The sequence below is a fragment of the Chlamydotis macqueenii genome, chromosome 6, assembly GCF_036417535.1.
Source record: "Chlamydotis macqueenii isolate bChlMac1 chromosome 6, bChlMac1.mat, whole genome shotgun sequence".
NCBI classification, from domain to species: domain Eukaryota; kingdom Metazoa; phylum Chordata; class Aves; order Otidiformes; family Otididae; genus Chlamydotis; species Chlamydotis macqueenii.
In genome coordinates, this window is record NC_141561.1 from 43874080 (window position 1) to 43893916 (window position 19837).

The following is a 19837-nucleotide window of genomic DNA, read 5'->3' on the forward strand; positions in this document are numbered from 1 at the left end:
CCCCCCTCCTTCTTCACTGACCTTGGTGTCTGCAGCCATTCCTCACAACAGGCTGGCAGATGTCTCTCAGGATCTTTTTACATCTTATTCACTTCTCATCTCCTCTCCACTTCTTGCACCCAGGCCAGGCCGAGTTGGGCCCAGTCGGCTGCCTGGCGGGAGGCCAGAGGGTGAGGCCTGCAAGGCCCACAAGGCTTGCGCCTCCCCCTCTCTGCCCCCCGCTCAGCTTCTTCACATCTTCTCTTCTCCCTTTTTGTTCTGTTTTCCCCTACTTAAATACGTTATCGCAGAGGCGTTATCAGGGAACATTCTGCTACCAATTGGCTCGGCCCTGGCCAGCAGCAGGTCCGCCCTAGGCCCGGCTGAGTCCACTGAACAAAGGGGAGCGACTTCTAGCAGTTTCCTACAGAAGCTGCCACCTTAGGCCCCCCTCACTAAACAAAACCACGACAGCCACTCATAATGAACAAGGCTGTTTGCTACTAACATATATTCCTGTCGTTTCAGATGATACCACTCCTGCTCTTAAGTGGTGGGGATCTGGAAGCGGGTTATTGGCAGAGGTATGCCGAGCAATGGCACTCGGACATCTGTATTCTGATGCATGGCCTGGCTGACCCAATCATCACCTGTGCAGTAGGTTTCCGCACGTCCCCTAATGGCACCTGCATCTAAGGCGATGCCAGCTACAAGAAATGCACATTGGCTGACATATCCAAAGGAGTCAGCCTCTGGAACTGGAAATACAATTTCACAACGGTGGACGTTCAGGTCAATTTCTCAATGAACTGGAATGCCACGGTCCTCTGGGAAAATTCAAACAGCTTCAACATCACACTTCACAGTGACGTAAACAGTACAGCCAGCAAATGGACCAGGTCAGAAAAACGTGTCATGGGCGGCTGTTATCTGTGCGGCACCTTTGAGCTGCTAAGGAATGCTACTCCCATTTCAGCCGCGGAGCTCCAACCACCTTGGATCACGGAAGGCATGATCCAGAATCGCTCGGTACCACGGCTCTGGATAGGACCGCCTGGTCTGTCGAAGTGCCCTATAGACTTTTTACTGACAGACGGCGTGCATAGATGGTCTTTTCCGATGAAAAGCTCTAGCAAAGGCAGTGAGGTGGAGACTTCTATGCTTGTGCCTGGGTACCAACCCCCACAGAACATCCGCCTCCCAGAGCCATGGTGGCTATTCTGTGCAAACGGCACTGGCTGGAAGACGATAGCGAAGAACACAACCTACGGCCTCTGTTCTCTTGGGCTGTTACTTTGGCCCGACGAGCGTACGGCGGCCAGAAAAAAAGCGAGAGATTACAACACAGACAACAAGCATCGCGGCAGACTGCCAAGAGCGCGTCAACCTGCCGAAGTCCGGCCTCCGTATTTTCCTCTCCATGTTTCTGCCTCCTCTCCTTTCGGCCTGGACCGCCAATAATGTTGATAGCCTTGCCTGCATTGTGGCAAAGAACGCAAACCGTACGAAAGAAGTTATTGATGTGCTCACGACAGCGTTGCAAATCTGGAAAGATGCACATACACAGGCTATTGATTATGCTCTTACTGCATTGGGCTCTGGTTGCTCTGCATCGCTGCCGCCAGCCCTGGCTTCCTACTGCTGTGTTCGCGCTAACGGCACAGTCGAAAATCTCTTAGCTCCTGCTACGGCAATGGGCCAGGAACTGGGCGATACCTCACAAAAAATTAGGTACCTAAATGGATTCTCTTGGAGCTGGACCTGGCTCACAGGACTCATTGATACCATACTGACGTGGGTTATCATTGGCCTCCTCACTATTTGCCTTTTGCCTATGCTTCTCCGATTCCTGGAAGGTATGATCCGCAAACACGTTGTAGGCATTCATTCTATGATGCTTCCGGTAGATGTTGACACAAATAAAGAGCGTGAAGAGTCAGAGGCACAAAAACCCGAGATAACTCTCACATACAAGCAGCTCTAATAAAGGCAATTTGCTCAATTAGGGAACTAGCAACAAGAATGTAGAGATTATGAAACGGTAATGGGGGTACACCGCAGGGCATAAAGAGGGGGGAGATGCGGGATACAGGGCCAGGCGGGTGGGAGGTGCCTGCGAGCACCAGGGGGTGGACCTAGGGATCACAGGATCAGGGGGCGGTCGGGTGTACGAGTAGCGGGGGGTATATAAGGCTTTGTGACGCAGCAGTAAATTGGCATTCAGAGCTAGACACCATGTGTCCGTCTCTTGTGTCCCTGCGTAGGGAGGTGTGCAGATGGACGGGCGCCTAAGCCGTGTTGCCGATCGGGAGGCGACACTGACAGACAGCAAAACCACCTTCCCCGATGTCTCCGGCAGCCCGGCCAGCAGCACCTCCTTCAACCAAGTCCCTGACTTCTTGGAGTCCAGGCTGGAGGGGGGCTGCCCCAAGGACCGCCTGGCGAAAGCCATGCTGGGGGATACCGACCCCTTCTGGGGAGTGGCGGCCTCCCCCTCGCAGGACCCTGAGGGGAAGCAGGGCGGGCTGGCGGCAGACCTTCCCAGCTGGCTGCCACTGAGCCCCTGGGAGACTTCCCAGGAGAGCTGGCCAGAGACTTCTGCGGAGAGCTCTCCAGAGAGGTCTCCAGAGATTTCCGCCGAGACTTCAGAGGACAGTGCTGGGGACAGTCCCCGGAAGGCTCCTCTGAAGTACCTTTCAGAGGGTCCCCATCTAAGCCCCCTGCGCATCCCACTGCTGAGTCCCCTGCCCAGCCCCCCGGCCCCTCCCAGCATCACCCGCCATGCCTGGTCCAGCTGCTGGAGGAGGCGCTGCGGAGGAAGCCCCAAATTCGCTTGCCGCTGCTGCCAGCCAGCATCTCCTGCCAGCTGGCACCCACAGCAGGAGAGGCGGGCGGCAAGAAGGCCAAGCGCCCCGCGCCAGCCAGCGGCTCCAAGCCACAAGAGACCTCCCCGTGGGACAACAGCTCACCCAAGCAGAGGAGGCTGTGCCACGTGGGAAAACGCTCGGAAGCCCCGTGGGAGGGGAAGCCAGACAAGGACGTGGTGGAGGCAAGGAGCAGCAGGCAGCAAGCGGGCAGCAACAAGCAAAAAGCAATGGATGGCAACAACGTGCCCAACAAGCCAGCCAGAACCCGGGGGGCTGCCGGGGGGAAAGGTGCCCCACGCCCCCCTGACCGCTGCTGGTACCTGGACAGAGAATGAGAGGAGCACGAATCCCCCACAACACGTCACCTGCACTCACCCACTTCAGCCCCAGCCCTCTCCCAGACCTCTGCTTCTTTCTTAACTCGTTACAGGTTGGATGTTTGTTTCCTAGCACCTCTGTCTGCGGCCATTCCTGCAACAGGAGGCGAGGGGCTTAACGCAGTCCCTGCCGCACGAGTAGCTCTGACCCTCCACCTCTGCCCCCAGCCTAGGAGGAAACCCCGTGGGTCCGCATGCAGACGCTTGGTCAGAACCTTAATGCCCAGACTTGGGGTAAGGAAACTAGAAAGAGCTCTTAAAAATCTTCCGCTCCCATGGAACCACAGACCATTGCACAGCAGATGCCACTTGAGCCTTGCAGCAGGAAAATTCTTCTGTAGCCCTGAGAGTAGGACCGACCCCTCTGGGACTTGAGGTGCTCACCCTGCAGCAAGGAGGTGTCTGTGCATCCATTCATACCGCCTGCTGCACCCGCGTTAACAACTCAACAAACCAAACGCCGTGTCCGGGCCATTTCAAACATCTTCAGCCCAGCTTCAGTTTAATCTCTGCTGTGAAAAGGCCCAGTAGTGGGGTCCTCAAAACCTCCTGCACCTTCCGGGGGACAACACAAATCTACAAGTGGGCTGTAAGCGCAGGCGGTGCCTAAAGGAAATGACAGGAATTCAGCTTCAGAGCTGTAGATTTCCAAGGACTGCTTCACTCCAGCGCCAGGCCACCAGGCCAGGCCAGTCGTTATTCATTTTAAGCTTCATCGCACTCTAGGAATTGCTAACTGCTGCTTCATTCTTTCCCCTCACGCTGCGGAGACCGCTGCTGCCACTCTTTCCTTCAGGAAGCCGTTCAGGTCACTTCACAGCCGCACAGAGCGACGGGATGAGTCAAGGCAGCGGCTGAAACGTAAATAGGCAGTCTCAGCCGCGACACGCGCTCAGAGCCAAACCGCTTCTGAGCTCTGCTGCACTGACTGAGCGCACTGGTGAGTCAGGGTCACCCTGGGGAAGCCACCAGAAGCCGGTACCTTCTGCTCCAGCCCCGCTGCAGCAAACCCCGCTGTCCCAGCATCCAGCCCAAGGAGCAGCGGCTGTCCTGGCTGTCCCCTCTGGAACCCACGGACACACTCGCTGTCCTGGTTTCGGACGCTGCGGGCGAGGAGAGAGCCCGTGGCGCGTGCCCAAACGTGGGCCTGAGCCATCAGCAGCCCGAGCTGCGCCCCCCTGGCCAGAGCAGGCAGCCCCCCCAACACGAGCAGCCCTCCCCGGGCCGGGCACCGCGCAGCAGCACCCACAGCCGGGCCTGGCGCCGCCGCCACAGCCCAGGCTCCGCCCAGAGCCGCCCTGGCCGCGGGGATCTGAGGAGCCAGCGCCGGCCTGGGGCACGCAGCCACCGTCGGGGAGCGGGCGGCCACAGCCCCGGGCCTGCACCTGCGGGGGTGCCAGCTCTGATTGGTGCCCTGGGCTGTCACTCTTGTCTTTTCTGGCTCTGATTGGTACCCGGGGCTGTCAGTCTGCCCTTAGCTGGCTCTGATTTGTCTGCTGGGCTGTCACTCTGCCCTCCTCTGCCTCTCATTGGTTCGCTGGGCTGTCACTCTTCTCTTTTCTGGCTCTGATTGTTGCCTAGGTCTGTCACTCTGCCCTCGTCTTGCTCTGATTGGATCCTTGGCTGTCACTCTGCCCTGGTTTGGGCCTGCCCTTCCCTGTGTGGATGCTGCCTCTGATTGGCCCCCGGGGGGGTCAGGCTGCTGGGCTGCAGTGCCCGCCCTTCACCTGAGGCGCTGCGTCCTCTGATTGGCTGCGTGGGATGTGCCCCTTGCCCCTCCCATCAAGTGATGGGTCAGGCAGCTTATCAATCGTGCGCGTGCTGCTCTCCCGCCAGCCGTGATTGGTGCCGCCGGCACGCCCCGCCCCGGCAGGCGGCCCAGCTCTCCTGGCTGTTCCCACCTTTCCTGTGGGCCTCCCAGCCTGAGCGGGCGTTTGGGTTTTGTACCCCCTGGCTCCCCGCGGCGAGAGCCGCATCCTCGGCCACGCTCCCTCCCTGAGAGCCCCGGGCCCTCCCCTCAAATAGGCAAACAAGTGCATCTGCAGGAGCCCGGGGGCAGCTGCGCCTGCGCTCCAGAGACGCCTGAAGCTGCCCTGAGCCCCAGGAGGCCCTGGCGCCTCGGCCTGCGCTGGGCCCTGCAGCCCCGCGGGGCCTGGCAGCGCTGGGGAGCCCCCGGGACAGAAGGGAGGGGCCGTGGTCGGCCCCCCTGGGGAGAGCGAGGGCTCCGTCCTTCCTTCTGGCCGCAGGAGGGTGCCCGGGGCGGGCACAGGGAACTGACTGACTGCGAAATAGCGCTTGATTTGGGAGACTGACTGCGAAATATCGCTTGATTTAGGAGATTGACTGCGAAATATCGCTTGATTTAGGAGACTGACTTGGAAATATCGCTTGATTTAGGAGACTGACTGCGAAATATCGCTTGATTTGGGAGACTGACTGCGAAATAGCGCTTGATTTAGGAGACTGACAGCTTGCGAAATATCGCTTGATTTAGGAGATTGACTGCCTGCGAAATAGCGCTTGATTTGGGAGACTGACTGCGAAATAGCGCTTGATTTGGGAGACTGACAGCTTGCGAAATATCGCTTGGTTTAGGAGACTGCTAGACAATGCCTAGCAATCCTGTTTGCCTTGAAACTCACTTCAGCTTGTCAGGGACTGGAATTTGTCAAGAAACTGGTATTTGTCAAGGACTGATATGTCTAGCAAAGGACAGAATGTCAGTTCAGATTCGGTCAGAAGTGGGAAACTGCTGAAATGCCCCAGTGAAAGGAGAGCGTGGGTGAACGACTGAAGCTCATCTCCAGGAAGATCAGACCCCTGGAGAAGGGAACGACCACCAGAGACAGCTCTGAAATGCTAACGCAAGTGGTTTTTTAATAGCCCCGCCTCGCTCAGGCACATGTATGTCTGTATTGTGCAATCCTATGGATGTGTGTACCTGCACCGGATACATTTTGGATAAAATGTGCTGTCGGTGTGCGTGCTTTTGGAGGAGCGATCCCCCACGCACCCGGCGCCGAATAAACATGCCTGCTTTGTAACTCACTCCGACTTGTAGAGTTTGATCCGCGCGTCACGCTGACCCGGGGTGTCCTTGCAGCAAAGCCCCCGTTGCCCCACTGGAGCACAAGAACCCGGAGGGGAGGAAGGGGAGAGGCGCGTTAGGCAACCTGCCCCCTCCTGAGACAGCCCACAGCACGAAAAAGCACTCGCATCCTGCCAAGTTTGTCCCCGTGCACAGAGGTGGGCACCTCCTGTGTGCTCTGGGCTGGCACAGCCTCCCCGAGTCGTGATCTGGAAAGTCTCATTTTTAAGGGACAATGTGTCTTTCATTACCCACAGCAATTTATTTCGCTGTCCCATACCCGCGGTGTCAAAAGGAGGGCAGGAAAGCTGGTGGCGGGGCTGGCAGGCGTGTCCCAGAGGAGCAGCTGAGGGCTCTGGGTGGTGCACGGCGCGGAGCCATTGGGCACCAAAGCCAGCTCGGGTCGGAACCAAGAGGTTCCCCTCGTTTTCAGGGCCCAAAGCGCCATTTGTAGCACCAGCCCATCCTGTCAGTGCCCACCGCCCCACTTTTAGGGCCAAAATCCTCACTATTCGGGTCCCAACCCGTCTGCTCTGACCCCCGGCCTTTTCTGGGGGCCCAAATTCCACCCTGAGGGCCTAAACGCGGGAGGCCCAGCCCGTTGCCTGGCAACGCCCGCCCAGAAGTCAGGGGGGCGCCAGTGGGCCCAGGACAGCCAGTGCCATTTGAGTAGGCGGGGCCAAGTCACGTGATTGACAGTGAGCAAAGAGCCAATCCCAGGAAGCATCGCCCCAGGGCAGGGCGGGCACTGTGCCTGCAGAGAGTGACAGCCCGGGCCGCCAATCAGATGGAGGCCGAGCTGTGCAGCGCAGCGGCCTGGCCGGCAGAAGAAAGAGGATTTCTTGCGCGCTGAGGCCAAATTCACCCGCTGGCCTGTGCTCCTGCAAGAACAGCTGGGCGCAGTGCTCTGCAGCGCACAGTGTGCCCATCCGTCCCCAGCCTTTCCGTCTGCAGCGCCGTCGGTTGGTGTCAGACCAGGCCAGAGGCCGCTGCTGCTGCTTCAGCCCCAGGGAGGTGGGGTCCCTTGAAATGAGAGCGCTGGCGTGTGGGCAGTGCCAGCCACGGCGTCTGTGGGGACACAGAGCTGTGCCTGTGGCTGAAACGGCCGCTTCTGCCAAGCTCGTGGGCCCCGAAGGGCCCCTCTGGGCCTGGATTTGTGCTGTTGAGCCATCTGAATTCTCCAGGTCCTGGCCCAACTGCCCTTGTGTGAAGCCCTGCCTTGTGCCTACAGATCCTTTGGCTGTGTGACCCTGCCCCATGTCATGAGCCAGGAGGAGTTCCCAGGGGAATACTGCTGCCCTGAAGAGAAGAGGTGAAGGTGCTTCTCTCTGCTGCTAATGTAGCTCCCGGCCAGAAAGACTGACCTGCCTCAAGCTGCTGCAACCTCTGTCAGGTCTTGAGGGGTCTTCATCTGGATGAGAACATGCAGGGAAATAACCAGGCCGTGGTATCCAGATGGCAATGTCTGCCTGGTGAAACGGGGCTGAAGGCGCTGTCCTTTGTCTGCTGCTCTGAGGCTGACGGACGGAAAGCAGTGGCTGGGAAGAACTGCAGGTCATATCTTGCCCTGCTGACCCGACCTGGGAGCCCTGTGTTTCCCTGTGTCTGGCTCATCTCTGCAGCAGCGTAGGGAAGAGAAGGAAAAAGGGATTGGCCCACAGGTAACATCTGACTCTGAGCTGAAAGGATGGTGGGCGGAGGCTGAGCTCAGGCCGTGCTCAGGATCGCAGTGCACACGCTCCCAGGGGAAGCGCGTTAATGACTGCGGTGCTTCTCAGGGCCAGTTCTTGAGGCAAGGCCTTTTTGTCTGAGAGGAAACGTGGGGAAGATGAATAGCCAACGCGCTGTTTTTAAGTATTTGCCACTTGGACGTCCCGTGGGATTTGCCCAGGGCTCAGGGTTTGCAGTGTCGTGGACGGAGTCTTACTGAAATAGCGGCGATGCTCCCTGTGAAGCAGAAGTTAATCTGCAGAGACCTGGTTTGGAAGTGCTCTGGTTTGCCATCTTATGCAACTGGAGTTTCCCGCTGTGCTCGTGACGGCCAGCCAAGCAGTTCTGTTTCCTTAGCTGCAGAAGCATCTCTGTCCGTGAGATGAAGATGAGGGATCTGAGCCACAGTCAGCAGGCACTGACCTCCCTTGAGCCCCGTGCCAGAGCCTGCCCAAGAGCCCTGGGCAGGGGCACTCGGGTGAAACGCATCCGTTTGAAGGGAGCCCCGGTGCGCAGAGCGATGGAGCGCGGAGGCCGTGTGGAGCTCCTGGGTGAGGGAGTCAGGGGGAGCCTGGGTTCAGGAGAGAGTGGAGAGCTGTGTGTGTCAGGCTGTGCTTCTCGGGGTGCTTTGTGAGAGCGACAGGGCCGGCTGTGCTGGGCTGTGCGCGTGGGTGTCAGCCTGTGCCCAGAGCCCTGCCACGGGCAGGCTGGGAGGTGCGAGGTGCCAGCAGAGCAGGGCAGCGGGCTGAAGCAGGGTCCAAGTTATCACCAAGCGTGCCGGAGAGAAGAGCAGCTGGCCCCTTCTGAGGGCAGCGCTGGCACCTCTGTGGGCTGTGTGGGACTTGGCTTTTGGCATATTGGGCCAGAGTGGGTGTTTGCAGGTGGTGTGTGGCTCTGCTCACGGTCAGTCCTGCAGGCTAGCTGGCTTGGTCTGAGCCCTGGCACAGGTGATAGAGCTGGGAGGAAGCCTTTGGGTGCTGCCATGAGTTTCTCTGGCCGCTGCTGTGTTTCAGGGTAACACCCCGAGGGATGTGGCTGTGCTGGAGCGGGGAGGCTGTGCTGGCGGCAATGTCAGAGATGCCTGCAGTGGCCATTGTGTGCTTTCCCTGAGCTGCTGTTGCTGCTGTGAGATGAGGCCCTGCTAGCCAGGCGCCCTGGTGTGCGTGCCCCAGCAAAGGAGGGAAGTGCGGCTGGTTTCTGTGGCGCTGGGGCAGCAAGGAGCGGGTCAGAGATCCCTGCTGATGGCGTGCGCTGCCCCTGCGGGAGTGGGTGGGTGCTGAGCGTCCCCGTCCCCTCTGCCTCCGTGTCCGCCATGGTGTTCCAAACCCACCTCCTCCCCTCTGTGTCCCTGCTGTTGCCATGGCGGTGTTGGGATGCCCTTGTTGCTACGGGAACGAGGGCAACAGTCCGGCTGAGAGCTGGGATCAAGCGGGTGAGTGTGCCTCGGTGTCCCCGCGGTGTGGGAAAGGTGAGGGATGCTGGTGAGCACCCCCGTGCTGACGTGGCTGCGTCTTGTCCCCTCTGAAAGAGGGAGGGCAGCCGTCGGTGCCGCTGAGCCCAGGCTGCTGAGGGTCGGGAGGAGGGGCTGGGGAGCGCGGCTGGGCAGAGACCCAGGGCTGTGGGGGAGCTCGCGGAGGGCTGACATTCCCTGTCCCACGCAGCGGTGTGGGGGCACCCCTTGTGTGAGAGGGGGGAGAGAGGCAGGGCTGCGCCTGGGCCAGGGCCACCTCGGGCCTGACAAAGCTCTCCTGGGAGCAGGTTGTGCTCCCCTCCTGTGGGATCCCTTCCCCTGCGACCAAGCTGCTTTTCTGGGGGAGGATTTGAGGGGTGAGGTGGCCTGTGGAGCAGAGTGGGGGCTCTGCTGCTGCCTGAGAGGCACCTGGGGGCGGCAGCGCTTTCCGTGTCAGGGCCTGGGAGCTGGAGCCCCTTCTTCCCCCGCAGAGCTGGACAGGGAGCAAGCTTTGCTCCCCAAAAGAGAAACTGCCAAAACTTCTTCCTTTCTTCCCATGGGATGCCCTTGTGACTGCATCCAGGCTGTGGGTTAAACATGGAGGGGACAGAGGCTGCCTGCCTCGCGGCTGCTGCTGTTGCCCTCCTCATCTTGCACGTGGCCTTTTGCATGTTCTGGCTCAGCCTGTCAATGAGGGGTGAGATTATTTGTGCTTGCTCTGTCTATAAAATGCGGTGAAGGCTTATGATGAGAAGTGCAACAGCTGGCCCAGCTGGAAGGGACTGCAAAGCTGACTCACCGCGACTCCCCTTGCGTTTTAAACCCGTGGGTGGTTTTCTGGGGAGCGGTTCCTGCGTACACCTAGGGAAAACAGCAAGGCTGGACTGCTCCAGGAGGGTGCAGATTTCTCAGACAATCTGATCCCCACAGGAGTCTTCCTGTGATTTCCAGGAACTTGGAATGGGCTCTTGACAGGAGCCCCTCAGGAGTGGTACGGCTTCGCTCACCTGCTGCTCTGGATTCAGCCATGCACAGTCAGCTCTGACCGCGCGTCTGGCTGCTGGCTGCTGCCCTGGGGATCCACTCATAGTCCTTTGGGTTCTGCTCTTCCCTTCCAAAGTCGCCAGCTGCGTGGGAGCTCTGATGCATTGTGACCCAAAATGAAATGTGGGCCAGATGCCCGGCCAAGAGTGAATAAAAAGGCAGAGCTTGTGCAAGTTGGGAAGGCAGGAGAGCAGAGGGAAATGCTGGGAGAAGAGACAGTCGTAGTGTAAGGCCTTAAGGCAGGAGCCATAGCTGTACATGACAGCATGTGGAGCTGTGGATCTCCAGCAGCCTCTTGGAAGGGAGCTTGGTCCACCTCAGTGTCAGCTGAGAGTCGGCGTTTGTTTAAAGAGCGAGCAGGAAGGTTTAACACCAGGCTCCTGGTCATTCTCTCAGCTGTGCTGGAGCTTTTGCACTGAATTGCAGGGTGACAGTGCCGCAGGGAGAAAGCACAGAGGAACTGGAATAAAAGGTGATAACAAAAGGGAAATCGTGCTCCTGTGGAGTGGGCCGTTGGCCTGGCAGGGCATGGTGGTCTGCGCTGGGTCCCCCTGGGGAATGCAACGCCTGGCTCCATCCAGACAGCCTAGCACCATTCCTCTGTAAGAGTTTGTCGGGTGCCACGTCCTGCGTGGCTCGTTGGCAAGCTTTGATAAATGAGCTTTGCCAGTTAGCAGCCTTGCAGATTCACCTCCGGAGCAGAGCCATCAGGTCTCCTTTTCAAGCGAGCTCCCCTGTGTCAGCATGAATCCCAGGAGAAGTTGTACATTAATGTCAATGAAAACCTGCCAGCTGCCAGCTGGGTATGAAGGTGTTGGCTGGGTAGCCCTTGGCTGATGGCAGAGCAGTGGGTGCCTCTGAGGCTAGTGATGGGCTCCGCACGGGATGCAGAGACAAGAGAAGAGGGTTGGTGGGATCCTACGTGGTCGCTGAGGCCACTTCTCTTGTCTGCCTTCCTGGGGTTGTGTGGATCCCTGGCCTCTGAGACAAAACTGCATCTGGTGCTGATGGTTGGGTGGTTTCAGGAGGCTCAGTGGCTGTGGTCTCTGGGGGAGCAGGCAGAGCTCTGCTGACAGGTTTTGCTTTGGTTGTCGTCTTCCAGAAACAGAAGTGAGTGCTTCAGTCCTTCAGGGGCTGTTGAGAAGCGCTACCTAACTCTTGGGAAAGAAGACTTTGGTGCTTTTGATCAACCGGTTTTGCAGAGCTGTTCTTCATGCTCTCAGCAGTATCGCCCGGCCACGTGGCTGCTGCGGTGGGATTTGAGCAGTCCTGGCTTCCTCTGCCCTTGAGCCTTTGTGCAAACCTGGCCACCCTTGTTGGGGAGCCAGCAGCGATAAAGTAGCTTCCCTTGGCGCGCGCTCCAGAAGAGAGACTGGAGGGGGAAATAACCTTCTCCTGAGGATGGGCATCCCTTGGGTGGGCAAAACCGGGTTATTGAGGTGAATCTATTAAAAGACACAGTGAGTGTTTCTTGTACACGAAGGAATCCATTTCCATTGCATATTCATTTTGCTTTCTGTCTAGCTGTAGTTATTTATCTTACAATGTCACTGCAGCGTTAATCTCGGGGAAACGTCTGTTGATCCTGTGTTCTCACAGTGCGTCTTCCTAAAGCTCAAAGCAGCTGCACTGTTGAGGCAAAGGGCGGTAGGTGTGGGGCAGTGGCGGTTGGCTGTTCCCTAAGGGATGGGGGGCCGATGTGGATAACATTGGTGCCAGGGCAGGGACCCCACCACGGGGGCCAGCCCAGCATCCAGGTGGGCAGATGAGGCTGCAAACCCTGCAGCTCCCAAATAGCATCTTCAGAGGAAGCCAGCTGAGGCAGCAGCTCCCAAGGGGAAGGTGAAATGGCAGCCAAGCTGTTCCGCCATCCAGGCAGCCAGGACAGGCCAGCTCGGCATCCGAAGCAGCGAGACCTGCAGGAAGCACCTTGGAAAAATGCTCTGGGTCTCAAGCGCCAAAGGCTGGTGTTGCTCTGTCCACAGCAACTGAGATGATGTTCTTCACGCAGCTTTCCTTCCGTGAGGCAAACAGACCAGCTAGTGGATGGTGATGAACTTAGGGGCAGCCAAGGTCTGGCTTTTGCTGAAGCTCTGAGCTGGGTCAGCCTTTTTGGAGGTGGCTTTATTGCGCAGTGTGCAGTGCGCTAAGGCCGTGGGGGTGCTGAGGCTGAGGGACTCCTTGGAAATGGCAGCTCCCATGACATTTTCCATCTCTGCTTCTCTTCTAGCTTGGTTCCGTGCTGCTGTTACTCTTTCAAGACAATGAAGAAAGGAGGACACACTCATCATCTCTGTGGGACAATGGAAGGTTTTGCCCCATCTCACCAGTGTGACCGTCTGCCTGCCATCACAGACACCAAGGGCAAAGCTTCCTTGCAGAGCCGCAAGCCTGCCTGCCCTGTGTTTAAGCTCCATCCTCTGAGGATGGAGCTGATGCCAGGCCAGAGCATGGAGATGGTGCTGGAAGGCTTCTCCAGCACTCCCCAGGTGAGGTTGCCCCGAGGGCTGAGCCTTTCCCATCAGATCACCTGCGCTGGGACTTCTTCTGCAGCCCCTTGACATTTCCCTGAGAAAATGAGCAAGTGCTTTCAAGGAACTGTTGTAGTGGCACAAGCAAGCTGCCACCATGGCGGTACCAGTTGCTTTCCTTGCTGGCCACCATCAGTTGCTAAGGCTTTTTCATGTTTCTGTAGCTACCATAAACCCACCTTGCTGCTAGCAAAAGATGGGCAGAAGGAAGCATTACTAGCTCAGGGGCAAACGGCAGGTTACGAGGTGTCACGTGCTGAGGTGGAAGGGAAAGGCAGAGAAAAGATGCTACACTTTGACTAGGAGCACAGGCAGAAAGTAAAGAAAAATGCAAAAAAAAAATGCAAAGCTTCTGGGGGAAGCAGCGAATAAAACAAAACACCGGTGAAGGGAGGGAGTGTCTGGGAACGACATTTTTTTCCTCTGTAGACAAAGATGGACAGAGGGCTGCTCTAGCTCTAAGTCCTGGAGGAGAAAAACAAGCACATTGTGCCAGCTCTGGTGATCACAGTGACGGTCCCCACATGGGAAACTGTTCCCAGGGATCACTGTATTTGACAGCTTGACTTTTGTCAGTGTTTCCATAACTGCCTGCCCCAGTCTCGCAGCCAGCCCCGCTGTCCCAAGGGCAGCCAGGTCTTGCAGCACCCTTGGATGGCAGCTCAGAGAGGGAAATGTCAGCAGGATTGCTGGCTGTTCTCCTCCCAGGCCCCTTCTTTCCAGGGGAAATCCAGCTCCGCAGAGAAGCTGCCGGCTAACCCTGCTGCGCATTCCCTGCCTGCAGCATTCCTGGGCACAGATGTTTAAGGGAATGGGAACTAAATCTGCATTAAGCTCCTGCTGGTATGAGTGGTTTGAAGGTTGTTTGAAAGCGTTGCCTCAGTGGTAGCTTGAAGAAGACTTGATTACTCCCCTCGCTGACTGTGATGAGACTGTCCCAGTGCAGCTCTGAGCCCACAGGTTTAGCTGAAGAGGAGACAAAGGTACCAGAAAGGAAATAAAGTGCTCAGGGCACTGGTGAGGGTGTCTTGCCTGGAAAGCTGAAAGGGCATCTGTGGGCACAGCTGTGGCTTTGTGGCTCCTGCAGTCAAAGCCAAGACTCTGGGAGTGGGCTTTCCACCTTCCTTGGGTCTTGAGAACTTAATACTCCTCAGGCTGGTCAGAAGCCCAACTCCCTGCCTTGCCCGTGCGACACAGATGATTTGGAAGGCTGTAGGCTCAGAGGAGGAGTTGGGTTGTGGTGTTGTACAAGAGGGAAGAGTGAGAAATGAAAGGAGGAATTGGAGAAGTGAAACCATGGGAAATGAGGAAAAAGTCTTGAATGTAAGAGCATCCGGCTTAAGCAGAGGCTTTTCTTGTGAAGGCCAAGACCTCTCTTTCCTGGGGTGCTTTAGGAGGGCAGAGTACACGAGTGATCCCCTCTTGACCTGAAAGCAGGCTGGCTCCTTGGGTTTTTCCATGGATCCTTTCCACTAAGCTTCCAAGGCAGGGTCTGCTGGCGTTGGCCCTTCCAGCACCTCCTTCCCTTCATATGGTTCTATATTTTTAATCAGCTCCAACAGCTCTCCGTACGTATTGTGCTTAGCAAGGGGGCACATCAAAGCAATAATCCTTTGTGGCAGGGATTATTACGGCTGTAGGCAGCAGGTGACTCACAGGTGCCTTTTGTGGACGTTGGGGTGTAGCATTATGGACACTGGCGTGCAGAATAAATAGGAAGCAGCATCAAAAGAAAAGGGGGCTCTTGAGGAGACCAGTGGCTGTCACTTCATGGCAGCAGTACGGTCCGTGGCTGGGTGATGGTAAATGCAGGGTGTGTTCTGGATGCCGTGCTAGCACCCGCCGGGTGACCTGCGACTCTTGCACACAGGTGGTGAAGGAGCGGCTGCTGTGTCACGCCATCGTGGGAAGGGAGGGAAGGAAGAGGCAGATAATGCACATGGACGTCACGTGCGAGTTCATTGCTCCCGTCCTGCAAATGTCCTCCAGGGCAATCACTTTCCGGGTGGAGAAGGTAAGTCTCGGGACTGCATCCTGGCATTTAATAGCGTGGCCGAGGCCTGAAAGCCTGTGGGGTGCGTGTGCTTGTGCTCAAGGAGGAAATGAAAGAGCTTCTCCAAGTCAGAGACGGGACTTTTTTTTAACTTCAGCCAAGTAAAACTGAGATGACAGCTGCTGCGCTGAAGGGGATCATGGCCACATCCAGAGAGACACAAGGTTCTGCAGTCAGTGTGAAGGGAGGTTCTTGAGGATCCTCCAAGGCACGGCGAAGTCTGAACAGCAGTCCTGTAGGGAAGCAGAGGAAAACTGAGATTGCTGTCAGCTCCTCAGGGTGATGAGCAAAACCTGTCATCTCTTGTCTCTCTTTGCCTTCTCTGACGTTGGTATGGATGCTAGCTCTTCGCATTTCCCCAACACTCACCTTCTTCAAAGGACCTGCAGACGTCTTCAGCTGCAGCGCTGAGAACAACCCAAAGCAGGTGCCCTTTAGTCTCTGGATCCCAACTCCTGCGTGAACTTTCCCTCTCCCATGAGGTGTCTGACAAAGATAAGATATTTCAGTGTTTAGTTTCTGTGTTTTCAGGTGTCTCCTCTGGTTCCCAGGCATCCTGAGAAGCACAAAATCCTGTGAGCTGGCAGATTTAATGAGAAGCTTTTCAGCTCTCCCTGATGTCTGCCTGTGGTGTGCTTGACGCCACGCGCTCCGATTTATGGAGGGCTATGGCACTGCAGCTGTTTGATATCAGCACGCACAGCACTAGTTTCCCAGACACTGTCTGGTTTCTATAAACCATGCAGGAAACCCAGAGCAATGCCCCCTGTAGCAGGGGCCTCAGGAGACAGGTTGCTACCGGGCAGCTGAGGTTTCTCGCTGACTGTGTGTGCGTGTAAATGTTCCAAACTAACCTCAGGCTACTGCAGGCTCTCCACTACAGGGTAAATCCTATTCCCTCCGCTGTCCCCACACGGGATGCTGCAGTTTCTGAACATGGAGAGCATCTGATAGTCTTAGAGGAAAAACTTTTGGAAGGATACAAACTAATGAAAATCGTAAATAGAGATGTATGCATGTCTGGGGTTGAAAAAGTTGCAATGCGTCAGAAAGGGAAGGAGGTCCATGGCCACTTGAACTTGACTTTTTCCCCTTGTCTTCTGTTTCTGTAGCAACCCAGTGATGTCCTTTGCCTTCAGTACAAGTCTCTTTCTTTAAAAAACGACTCCTCCCTGCCAGTCAGCCTTGTCCTGGCCTTAGAGCAACCCTTCTTCATCTGCGATGCGCACCGGCAGCCCCTCCCTGCAGATGTCCAGGTGAGCAGCCGTGGACCTTCCTGCTGGTGGGTGTTGGAGAGGGAGGAGTGTGGTGGCGCGTTTCTGGTGGGAGGCCCTCCAGTAGAGAAGTTGATACTTTAGAGTCAGCAGTAGACTGGCCTGAACTAAATCAGATTTGAGACGAGCTGCTGAAGGAAACAGAATATCATCTGAATTGGGGAAACACACCTGGCTCTAAGACATGGAGAGAAGGCAGCAGGCAACTAGGTCTGGGCAAGCTGGGTAGTAAAGGCGTCTCTTGGAAGCCGTCCCAGCTCTCCAGCCGCCATCCTCAGACCACTTCTGGAGCTGCTTGCTCTCTTGGAGGGCAGCTCTGCCTTCAGCCTGGTGCCTGCCCTGCTGTTAGTGGAAGGTGTGGGACGTGGACCCTGCTAAACACGTGTTGTTGTAGGCACGGCCACCACTTCTGTGCCGTGCTGGTGACTAGCCCCGGCAAGGGTGAGGACGCAGTGCTGTTGTGCTTGTGTTGAGTGTGAGGATAAAGAAGTTTTTCTAGAGTCAGGGGAAAAGGCCCTGGCTTGCTAGAGTGCTCCTTTGGTGATGTACTCAGCATACAGCTTTGGTGGGTTCCGAGTACAGTAGAACAATATTTCTTTCCCCCTTGTATCGCTATCGATGCAGAGCACAGAGATGTGAGCCTGAGGCAGTCTCAGAGAAGACTGCTGTGGTGCTTGCGGTCAGGTGCACACTGTCCAGAAAATGAAGCATGACCTGAAGCCCACGCAGGGGTCACACTTTGAGCATTGACACGTTTTATGCCCTCAGACCTTGGGACTTCATCAGCTGGTGGTGAATGCTTTTCATCTCCTTGCAGCCCATGAAGCTGGAGGTAGGGGAGGAGCTTCATCTCTTCATCGGCTTTAACCCTGCTTATGAAAAGGATTTGAATAGCCGGGTAGCAGAGAAGACTCTGAAGATACAGTTTCTAGAGCACCCGCATGTGGAGCTGGTCCCCGTTAGGGGAGAGGTCTACTTTCCCAGTCTCCGCATCCAGACCACGGCCCTGGACTTTGGCGGCATCTTGAATGACACCGAAGAGGAGCGTTACGTCGAGACGACCAACTGCAGCCCGCTTCCTGTCCGGTACCACTGGATGCTCCTGCCAAACAGCCACGTGAGCCGGAGGAGGTATGTGCACCTCTGCCCTCTCCTTGAAGCTCTTCTTCCTGATGTCCTGCCTGTCCTTGGCAAAGACCAAGGCTGTTTGCCTGGGACCTGACAAATTGCTTTCCACTTTGCCTTGTGGAAATAACACCTGCCAGCTGTGGTCAGGGGAGATGCTCAGCAAACAGGTGATCTTCACCAGTTTGATGCTGGGAAGGAGACAATGTTCTCCAGCCAAGCTGGGGCTGTAGATACTACCAGCACGTTTTGCAGAGCCGTAAGCTAGAATCCTGCTTTATTTCTGGAGCTACAAAGCCATGCTTAGGCACTTGGACAAGCAGATGTATCATGTGGCCTCTTTTCCTTCCCGGCCAACTCTGTTTGTTGTCGTCCCGTACTAAGAAGCTACAACGGCACTGCCACCAGCACGCTGTGCTGCTGTCCCAGCCTCTTGCTGCTGTTTGGCTGTAGCCTCTGTACTGGTTCCCCTGGGAAGGAAAGCTGGCGTGGAAAGCTGCTTTCTCAGAGCTTGGTGGCCTGAGGCAAACAGCACCTTGGTGAAGTGAGTTTCCATCTGTTAACGTGCACGTCACCTTCACGAACCAGCTCTTGAGTGTTTCACAGCAAACGGCAGGTTCTGCTGTGGCTTCGGGTACAGCTGTAGATGTTGGCGGGAGGACTTGTCTGAGCATCCCTGGCGAGCAGGGCTGTCCAGCGCTGGCCTGTGGGTTCCAAGCCCAGGACCAGTCTTCCAGTTGCGCTGGAGCCTATTTCTCAACACATTGCTAGCAGTTCCTCCCGCTGTGGCCTCTCTGCACAGAGCAAACGTCTGGTCTGGACAGTTTTAATTACAGCAGCAAACGATGTTGCTGTAACGCTGTAGGAAACGAAGCCAAGTTTACCATTGGACATGGAAGTGCTGCTATTCCAAATACAAGAGATCACCACGAAACAGTTTTGTTGAGGGAACTGGGATCTGGCCCGGAGGAGACGAGCTGTTGGACCTGGAAATGAGCTGTTGCTCCGAGCAGGGCTTGGGGGAGAAGTCCTGGGAACTGGGGTAGCCCGTTCACAGCTGAGCCTTACCAAGTAACAACAAGTCTTCAGTGTGGCCCTTCTTGATGCACGGCGCCTTCAAGAACAGACCCTAAAAGGCAGAGGGAAGTCTGCAAGAGCAGGTGGAGGGACGTGGGCAGGGAAGGAGGAGCAGGGCTGTAAGCTCTGCTTGGAGGCCCCTGCCATCTCCTGCTGAATTAGACTAGGGTTTAAGTACAAGCGGGCTCCATCCCTGCTCCGGCCTGATCGCACTTAGAGAACGCTACCAGCACTGCTGCTTGTTTGGACGGACCTACAGCTGTGGGTAATTGTCAAGGGAAATTTCAGGAGAAATATCCAGTAGAGCTGCAGATTCTCTCACTTAGGCCCTCTGGGTGTGGAAGGCACGGTCTGCAGGGGTGGGTGCTTTCAGGAGGGCACTGGGGGGTCTGTTGTAGCTCATCGCTGTCCAGATCTGCCCCTTTGTGTCTCAGTGTCACCTTTTTGCACAGTTCATGTGTCTTTTCTTGCTGCGCTTCTTACCTCCCCACAAGGCGTTCACCTCTGTCCTCTTCCACTTCTCCTTGCAACCAGTTACCAGCTGCCCGCACCAGCGCTATTCCAGCAGCGAGGCACGTCATCCCCGGGCAGCGTGGCGAGGATCAAGACTCAGAGCCCGGTGAGGATGAAGGAACTGACGCAGCTGGGGGAGGCAGAGCCCCTCGCCTTGAGAGCGGAGGATGTAAGTAGGAATGTGTCTCTCTCCTGCATTTCCAGTGTGGCAAGCAGTTACGCAGCTCCCGCTCCCACGGGTGGCTCTCGATGCTGCTCACAGAGCAGCTTTGCACCCCTCCAAGCACATCCCACAGCACTGCTGCAGCGACTGGTCACTGGAGAGGCTGTGCGGGACGTGTCATAGGATTGATGGAGGGCATTACCTCTGCTGCACCCATGGAGGGCATTATCCATCTTGTCTCTAATCGAGTGGTCAGCAGGAAATTTCTGCAGTAGATTTTGCTGTAGCGTCTTGAGACAGAGCAGCATGCAAATCAGAGAGAGAGTGCAAAGCATCAGGAGTCAGAGGAGCTGGGCTGGAGTCTTCCTAGGGGCTCCTAGGGCTCTCACCTCCAAGTCTTTGTGTTTCTCTAAAGGCAGTAAAACCTGTTTCTAAAGGCAGCAGAGAGAATTTGTTGCTGCCAGGAGACCTCCAAAGTACTTCAGTGTAGTGTATTAATGAATGCCTTAATGAGTGAGCAAGGGAGAAAATTTTTCCCGTGGTTACTGTGCTGGAAAGTGGAATGGATGCAGGCTGAGATGAGGAT

At 56.5% G+C, this 19837-nt stretch overlaps 1 protein-coding gene across 1 annotated transcript in view; it reads left to right on the top strand.

Annotated features, from left to right (window-relative positions):
* Positions 1 to 9380: 9380 nt before the first annotated feature.
* Positions 9381 to 19837, top strand: part of LOC147600346 (axonemal central pair apparatus protein HYDIN-like) — a 39490-nt gene continuing 29033 nt past the window's right edge. Inside the window, exons 1-7 of the mRNA XM_086751236.1 lie at positions 9381 to 9453; positions 12501 to 12564; positions 12746 to 13004; positions 14917 to 15060; positions 16212 to 16355; positions 17191 to 17504; positions 19110 to 19257. Coding sequence (XP_086607362.1) covers positions 9381 to 9453; positions 12501 to 12564; positions 12746 to 13004; positions 14917 to 15060; positions 16212 to 16355; positions 17191 to 17504; positions 19110 to 19257 — 1146 coding nt within the window. The remainder of the gene's footprint in view (positions 9454 to 12500; positions 12565 to 12745; positions 13005 to 14916; positions 15061 to 16211; positions 16356 to 17190; positions 17505 to 19109; positions 19258 to 19837) is intronic.